Source organism: Sitophilus oryzae, unplaced genomic scaffold, assembly GCF_002938485.1.
Source record: "Sitophilus oryzae breed Bouriz unplaced genomic scaffold, Soryzae_2.0 scaffold_1000_pilon_pilon, whole genome shotgun sequence".
NCBI lineage: Eukaryota > Metazoa > Arthropoda > Insecta > Coleoptera > Curculionidae > Sitophilus > Sitophilus oryzae.
In genome coordinates this window covers 1544135-1553650 of record NW_022145617.1, presented here as the reverse complement: position 1 = coordinate 1553650, position 9516 = coordinate 1544135, and the positions used below count along the sequence as shown (strand labels likewise).

Here is a 9516-nt window from a genome sequence, read left to right as displayed (position 1 = left end):
TATAAAATTCATTCATTTGTAAAATTCATTTATTCGTCAGGATCGATTATAATAAAATATAAACTGGATTTTAGTTGTCGCCCGGCGACGTAGGTTTCTTCCCTAGAAACCCGACAGCGGTCGGCCGGCGGTCGGTGGCAATGGTATGAAAAAAGCCGGCATCTTTGATTTTGAGTCAGATAAAGATAAGGACACATTATTTTTTTTTATTGAGGTGCTAGTATTTACACAGAAAATACATTATGAACGGCGCTGTTGCCGTATATTCGTATTAGTTGGTATTAGCAAAGAATATTATTCTTTGGTATTATAGTTAGTTAGGGATAGTATGACCTGTGGTATGACTATATATTTTGCATTTTTTTTATTAATATGCTGTTGTTACACTGCAATAATAATTTTTATTTTGGATGTAGGAAAATGATTTTTAATGTTTTTAAGCAAAACTGGTTTAATAAATAATAATAACAGTAATAATTTATTATACCTATTAACACCAAAATTTAAAATCATTTAATATAAACATTTTTATAAGTAGTAGCAAAATATAAACAACAAATTAGAAGTCAAAGTTATTTATATTAGATCCTATTTAAAAATAATATAGTCTCTAAATTTTTTGGCAACGTTGGTTTATTAAATAATAATAATTACAGAACTAATTTGTTATATTAACAACAAATTTTAAAATCATGAAATATAAACATTTATTAATTTTCTAAGCATGCAGTGTAATAGAAGAAGAATATAAATAAAAAATTAGAAATCAAAATTATATATGTTTATTACTTTGTATTATTATTTAAAACTAATATTTGCTTTTACTGGCATTTACTTTAAAAAATAAATGAAATATTTCTTCGCAAAAATCTACATGTAAGAGAATTAGCATAAACAAAATACAAATATCGTTAACTTTTTTTTTTAAATTGGCACGTGTAAAACTTTAATCAATCAATTTAATTTTCTCACCCCAAAATTTGAGTTCGATAACCATTTACTTAACCACATTACCACATTACTTAAATATGATTATTAAGTTCAACTAATTCATATTACTAAAACCCCTAAAATACAAATACATATGTATTTTTAAAATTAATTGTAAGTTCACCTCATCTCTCTTAAAAATTGTTACTTCTCAAAATTTCCCATTAAAAAAATAGACCATATACCGTATAAAATTAAATAATTGTAAGATCGGAAAATCACACAAATTTTCGGAAAAATTTTGACCACCTGCACACGTACACAATCGTCAATTTAGAAGGCATGTTATAAAAATTTGGAAGAACTAATAATGCACTGACGTAGACAAAAATCAAACGAATACTAAATTTCATTTATCTAAAGCATTCGATAGTCGTGGCTTAACGATAACCATTTAGTCGCACGGCGAGGTTGTCACATATGCTTTAGTATACAAATGAATGAATGATTTTATTCGAATGAAACCATTCGATAGTTGAAATCATTCATTCAGTAACCATTCTATAGTCTAATTCATTCGATAGTTCCCATCGCTAATTCTAACATACCAAATTTCGTTTTTTTATCTGAAAAAATAAAAAAGTTATAGGGGGTGAGCCACTTTTGAGACGCACCCTGTATACATATATCCTTAGAGCCATTTTGTTTCCAGGTATTATTACTTCCGGAGGCTGCATGGTCGGCGAACGTCTGAGGGGAAGCAGTGGGGGCTTGGATGCAGTGATCTCTCCGCCTGCATGCCCTTCCAGGGCCCCCCACAAGTCCAGCACCGAGAGCGTACACAGGGTACTCAAAAGTGTCTCCAGACAGAGCCTACTCAGTAAGTCAAACTCACAGAAAAAATTGTAATTTTTAAAACGGTTTGATACTGATATACACAATATACACAACCAAACTTATATGGAATAATCTATTATTTTTCATAATTTTTGAGATGTATGAAAATTTTGTGTTTATGAATAAGACTCAGTCCTTACCAATGACTTTTAATGAAAAATAATTCATATAGCAATAAAAAAAAGTAATCACTTCCTAAAATAAACAAAATGGTATTTTTTTGGTTTCTGAAACGAAATTAAGATTTAAATTTTTAATGGCCAAAAAGCATAAACAAAAAGAAAATTGATAATTTTAATATTCCTTGTTGCCACCTCTAGCCCTTATGCAAGCTTCCATCCGCGCTGACATGCTTCTTATTAAATTACCCACGTTGTCTTAGGGTATGTTTTCCAATTCTGCTAATGCTGCATCAATAAGCTGTGCGAGATTTCCTGGATTGTTTCGACGAGCCCTAACCCTTCTTTTGATCTAGTCCCACAAGTGTTCGATAGGGTTTAGATCTGATAAAGAGGCAGGCCAGTCCAAAACTATGACACCTTCCGTTTCAAGACATTCTCTAGTTACTCTGCTGGTGTGGATATATACTCTGCTGGAAGGTAAAATTATCCCCAATTGCAGCTCTCCAAAGATTAACGATTGGTTCTAGCACCAAATCAACATATCTCCGATCCGTTAAAATTTGTTGAAGAGGTAACAATGGAGTTTTTGATCCCAGTATAATACCTCTCCAGAACATTACAGTTCCTCCTTTATATCTTGGTACAGATTTGGCAGTCTGAAGTCTCGCTCGCCTTCCTGGAGCTCTGAGAACTCGAATTCGATGGTTATCTGATCTTAGGCCAATTCTGGTCTTATCCGAAAAAAGAACATTTTGCCAATTCTCAGTTCTCCAGTTTTAATGTTGAAGGCGTCAATTTAGCCGGTCAATTTTATTTTGCCGAGATAACTGTGGGATCCGTAACTCTCTCCTACTGTAAAACCCTCGTGCACGATGCCTTTTTTTTTATGGTTTCAACTGAAACGTTCACACTTGTAGCTGCCGGAAGTTGTCTTTGTAACTCTGGATGAGAAACATTAGGATTTATTTTAGCAGTTTAGCACACAAGGCGGTCTTGTTGTTCAGTTCTGACTCTGACGACTTTGTCTGGGCCTATCCTTGTGTGTTCCTAATTCCAAGTACCTTCCACATGTTTTCGATACAACATCCTAGGAAATGCCTACTATCTCTGCTACGTCTCTCTGGAACATTCCTTGTTCGGTGAGGGCAATAATTCTTCCCCTCTATACATCTGTTAATCCAACATAATACATTTTTAATTTTTTTTGGATTGAGTGAAAATTTCCGGACAATCCTGATTTTACTACTGAACACAAAATTCAAAATAAAATAAATCGCCAGCAGTCGTTTATTCTTTATTATCATGTTTATTTACAACAAAAAGCCTTATCTTAAAGTTGTATACCAATTTTTATCATTGCAAGAAATTTGGTCAAAAATAAAGAGTGATTCCATATAAGTTTGGTTGTGTGTATACTGCAATCTAGGCAGATTTACGTACGCTACATTTGTTTTCTTTTTTTAATTACAGACTTGGTGGGCTGCAAATTAGGCATGTCCAAGTGTGGTCCGTCTGAAAGAAGCAGTTTTCAACAGGAAGGATTTTTCTCCTCTTCGAGGGACAGCTTACCAGCCGCCTATGTTAATAGGGCAGCCAACGTTAGTTCAGCTAGTGAACTAGACTTATCCAGAAAACATAGAAGGTAAGTGTATGATTTTGTGTCTTTACACATCGACTGTTGTACATTGTAGATTTTAGTGGAAGGGGAAGCTAATCAGTTTTCAATGATTTGAGTATATTTTGAGTCTATTCTTGCATTTTGTAGAGCAGCTGATATTGACCACATTTCAACAGTGTCGAAAGCCTTTTGCAAGTCAACGAATGTTAGATGTATACAGACCATACCAAATAAACTTTTAGTAACGTGATTAAGCTTGACTGGCACAGCGTTGCCCACTTTTACATATTTTCTTTTAATCAAAATATTTTAGGAAACAAAACTAAATTGATTATAAATATATAAACGGTTATTATTTACATCAACAAAATTCACCTCCTTAACAACACTTAAGGGACATAAAGAGCCATTACTACCGCTTTCCCGTTCAAAATATTCTAATCAGGTTGCGATGAGTTTTTTTGCAACGGAAGCTATCTTGTACGCTTCGCACTAAGGTCCGTATTTATAGTTGCGTCTTGAGACGCCAAGACGGTCTTGGGCTCTTGAGAGCGGAATCCACAGAATACACGAGCAAACGTCATTTTGGAGATTGCGATTTTCATTTTGGATAGTTTATGTGATCTGTGGATAGTTTCTTAGCCTAACTTTTTCAGTAAACAAAAACAAGTAAATCCGTTTTGTCTGATTAAACAGTTTTGAATATGTTAGAAGAGTTTGAGGATATTTTGCACCATGTGGAAGAAGAAAATCGTCTTCGAGTTCCAAAAAGGTATATACGGGATGCAGGAAATCCAATAGAAATGTTGGTATACCGAAATGTTTAGCGAGGGGGGATTTATGCCGATATAGGTTTAACAAGGCTACAATTACAGAAACTATTTTACCTCTTATAAATTGAAGACTTGCAAAAACCTACCAATCGTGGTTTACCCATTCTCCCCGTTATTCAATTACTAATTTGTTTACAGTTTTATACGACTTGTAATTTTCAGATGGTAAATGGAGACTTGCGTAGTGTTAGCCAACGTACAATAAGCCAGATAATCAAGAATAATACAATAATGTGGAAGTATTTCAAAATTGCAAAAGTTTTTAGTCTAAATATTCAGGTCCCAAAAGGGAAATTATGAATATTATAGTTGGATATCCAGGGTCAAGTCATGATAGTGTTGTATTCGATCCAAGTAATTTAAGAATGCTAATGGAAAGGAGTGATATTCCTGGTTTACTTCTTGGAGACAATGCATATAGATGTAGGCCATTTCTATTGACTCCTGTTCTACAGCTAGGTAGGATCAACAAGAAACCAGGTATAACTTTGCCCATAGAAGAACGCAAAATGTTGAAAGGCTCTTTGGACTTGGAAAAAACGTCTTCCATGTCTCCGAGGTTTACAAAACAACTGTTGCTATTATTTGTGCAACAGCTGTTCTTCATAATATTGGTTTAAGGGAAAATTTAGATAATTTTGAAGATGCTAGTTTACACATTCCAATTATAAATAAAAAGGAAGAGGGTTAGATTTTTGAAGAAATCTTATTCAACATTTTGCAAATTAAGGTATTTATTGTATTAATATATGTATATCTAGTAATTATGTAATATGTTAAGTAATGTTCCAAGGTAACTAGTACCTATATAATAATTTTATTTACTTTTCTATTAGTGTTAAGTTAGTATTTATATATTTACATGTAACATAATTGTAAGTAATTCCTTATATTCTTTTATTAGTTATCTTAAAAATACTGTTTTCCTATACTTAAATAATATATGATTTCTTAGTAGTTTTACTCTCACTATGACCAGACAGCTAAGTGCTTGTTTTAACTGGTCACACAGAATTTTCGCACTAATACATTAAAACTAAAAAAATTGTCTTTTTATTTTTATCATGAATATTTACATAAATATCATATCATATAATACAATATTGGATGTATACACTGTATAAACCTATAATTTTCAAGATTTTATTGCTTGGTGTAAATTCTGTATTCTTATTGAGTTGACCACTCTATATAAAGTCGATACTCCATGTTTTATAGTTTTATTTCAAATAATATTTCACAATACGCATTCTATGATTATTGCGTTTTTACTGCTTCCTTATTTCTTGACGTCTAGATGACATTCTTCTCTCTTTTTTTTTTGGTAGTCTGCTAGCCTATAAATTTTTTTATACTTCCTTTGTTCTATTTCTATATGTTCTTTGACCTCTTCTCTCAATTTTTCAGGTAATCGACTACTTTTCATTCTCTACTGTCAATAACCTCACTTGTCCATCTTCAAATAAATCTTCAATCCTCGGAATATATCCATATAATAATTCAGGTGTTTTTTTCGCCAGTGAATTTATTCACAGATGTATTTATAGCTCTTTCTATATTCTTAATATAATGTATCCCATTTGTTGTCATCATCTGCACAAGCCGAAGCCAGTATCATTGGAATAATAATGCTGTTCAACCATTTATGGTTGTATCACTCAAATGTTCTGCTATTAAAATGAACACCCTCTTGATAATCTGGCTTATTGTAGGTTGGCTAACACCATGCAAGTCTCCACTTACTATCTGAAAATTAGAAGTCGCATAAAACCGTAAACAAATTAATACTTGAATAAAGGGGGGACTAGGTAAACCACGATTGGTAGGTTTTTGCAAGTCTTCAATTACAAGAGGTAAAATAGTTTCTGTAATTGTAGCCTTGCTAAACCTATATCGGTATTTAAATTCCCCCTCGCTAAACATTTCTATTGGATTTCCTGCATCCCTTATATATCGTTTTGGAACTCGAAGACGATTTTCTTCTTCCACATGGTCCAAAATATCCTCAAACTCATCTAACATATTCAAAACTGTTTAATCAGACAAAACGGATTTACAAGGGATTTACTTTGTTTACAAAAAAAGTTGGGTTAAGAAACTATCCACAGATCACATAAACTATCCAAAATGACAATCTCCAAAATGAAAATCGCAATCTCCAAAATGACGTTTGCTTGTGTATTCTGTGGATTCCGCTCTCAAGAGCCCAAGACCGTCTTGGCGTCTCGAGACGCAACTATAAATACGGGCCTAAAAGAGGTTCTAAAAAGAACAATGTTCGACTGCAACGTCTACTAGTAAAGATTTTTATCACAAAAAGAATCAAAACACAATTCATTTAAATCAAAAACTGATACAAAACTAAGGTGTCAAAACGAATGATAATGTCAGGAAATAAATAAATAAATGCGACAACTTGATATTTTTTGGCTTAGTTGGCAGAGCTACCACCTGAATCCCCTGCTGGGAATTTAAACTATAGTTAGTCAGTCGCCGAATATGTCCATGGTTGGCAACAATGAATTTAAAAATCGCGCCCTCGATTACGTAACTAAAAGTTTAATTGGTGTCGAATATAATTCAAATTGATTAACTGAGTTTGTTATTTGAAATTGTATTACACTTACTGCTTTATTCGCCATGCACCTCCGATTATTGCTTTTCAGGAAAGATCTTCGAGGGAGATTAAAGCTGCCCACCAGTGTTACTCTAGCCAGTTCGGGGGAAGCTCCACTTTTGGGGGGGTGGCGTACTGCCCCTGGGTCAACGGCTGGTACCAATCCACCCTCTTCAAATCATCTAAGTAGTAGTAGTTGTAACGGAACCGAAAGGTAAATATTTTTCAGTTTTATTTATAAATTTTGCTACTTTTTTTAATCTATACCGAGTTATGCATTGGCTCACCAGTGGCGTAACAACAAACTCACGGGCCTGTGTGCAAAAATTTTACCGGGCTCCCTATTACACCTATATATTTCAATACTTATATATTAATCTGAATGATATGCACTCATATTTTAGCTTAGAAATAACATTATCAAATTAATTTTTATATAGTATTATTTATTACTGCCAACACAGAATATATAGAATATACCCAAAACATATAAAATATCAAATAAATAAAAAAATAAATAAAAACAAAACAAAAAATTAACTAAATTAAAATAAACAATGTAAATAGGAACATGAACATGTTAAGAAAGAAGTATCGGGAATTACCGTCATAACCAGCACAGGTAATCTTGATATTATTTGAAGCAAGAACAAATTGAATTTAAGTGCTATAGCAATTTTTTTATGCCCTTCGTATGCAGAGTGCGGTAATAAGATATTTTTTTTACCAATGGAATACTTTGTACCTACAGGATATCCCATTTTCATGTGTTTTGTTGCCCTTATGAATAGGTTTTCACAACAGTCGGCTACTTTTTGACAAAATGAGAGATGCTTTAATAGGATTTGTCATGGCCCTCTTAGTTACTGAACTACAGGGTGATTTTAAAAAAGTGACAGTTTCGGGCACCTCTCGTAACTCAGCTGCCTTATCGTCCCCTTATTTAATACAATCATTAGGTAACTAGAGTTTTTGTAATTTTGAGTTAACTAGTTAGCCAGTATAATTTTTCATGCCCTTTTTGATGCTACAACTAGCTTAGTTCTATTTCTATTCGATGGTACAGAAATCCAGTGACAATACAGCAAATTTCCTTTTTGTCAAATTTAATGCTCTAATGAAAAATCACGTATTTCCGGTTATTTTTATTTTGCAAAATAAAAAAGAAAACACAGCTACAAAATTGCACAAGAACAAGTGTAAACTAATAAGTTATTTTCGCGACAGCGTGTGCTAGTTCAGTAGTTAAGAAGACATGTGATAGATAAGAACTTAGTTCGGGATCGCCCGATTCTGCTGGATTCGCGATAGCATGTGATAGATATGGAAATGGGGCCCGGGGCCCTCGAGAGCCCGGGCCCGTGTGCTTCGTACACACGGTACATCGATAGTTACGCCACTGTGGCTCACGACATACTGCCTGTTGCATCGTCGTTGGAAACATAGGAAGATAAGAATAGACGCAATTTTTAAGAAAAAATTAAACAACCAAACCAAACTAAATAACTTGGATGTAATAAATGTGTCATATTGATGATACAAAATAATTTTAATAGGTTAAAAACCAATAAGAAAAAATCCGTAAATGATAATTTTTAATTCTAACGTAAATATATAAATAAATGTTATTATTATTACAATATAATATTATATTACTTACAACTCCGATTACAATCATAATACTTTATACTTTAACTTCAAAGTCTTCATTATCCTTCTTTAATTTTGAATATCAAGATAAGTCTGAAATTATAAAATTAATTATAGAATTCGTGTTATTACTGACTGTACTCAAAATAGTTATTTATGATATAAATGCTAAAAGTGGTATTTTATTTTGTGAGAAGGGAAGCTTGGACACGACTCCGAAGGAGTGTTCCATCCCTTCGAACAAAATAAAATCACTTTTAGCACACATATCATACACTATTTTTTCTACAAACAAGTTTGTGCTCGTATATATCAAGGTATTATTACTTTTTACGTTAATGAAATTCATAATATGTCATTCTGAAATCAAATTAATTATAAAGTTTATGGTTGCTAGCGTAACAATTATCGCCTCAGTATTAAAAGTAAATCACGTGACTTACTTTTAGCACCAGTGCTAAAAGTAAATGACTTTTACCATCAGTGACATAATGTCACATTTTAGGCACTGATAGCATGCGTTAAAAATTACATTTTTACTGACGTTTGTAGAAAAAAAAAACATTTATTTTCAACTGCAATTAATTAGAAAATAAACTGCAATTTGACAACATCGAGGATGTGCGCTTGCGTAGTATCGCTGATCAAATGCAGCAAATATGGGTTTCAAGGTCAGCCACCGGATCCACACCTTTACCAAAAAGTTAATTAAATTTGTCTAGTTGATTTTATCATTGTCAAATATTATTTGATGTGCTGTTTACACTACTACCGTTGACTGAAGTAATAAGAAGATGGGCAACCTTATGGGCGATTTCGTGGCACAAAAGACGTCCGAGATGTAGCTGG

General features: G+C 33.0%; 1 protein-coding gene across 1 annotated transcript in view; it reads left to right on the top strand.

Annotated features, from left to right (window-relative positions):
- The first annotated feature begins 1665 nt into the window (after nt 1-1665).
- The window catches only part of LOC115875641 (cyclic nucleotide-gated cation channel alpha-3), a 182330-nt gene continuing 174479 nt past the window's right edge, over nt 1666-9516 (top strand). Inside the window, exons 1-3 of the mRNA XM_030891443.1 lie at nt 1666-1810; nt 3420-3591; nt 7067-7231. Coding sequence (XP_030747303.1) covers nt 1666-1810; nt 3420-3591; nt 7067-7231 — 482 coding nt within the window. The remainder of the gene's footprint in view (nt 1811-3419; nt 3592-7066; nt 7232-9516) is intronic.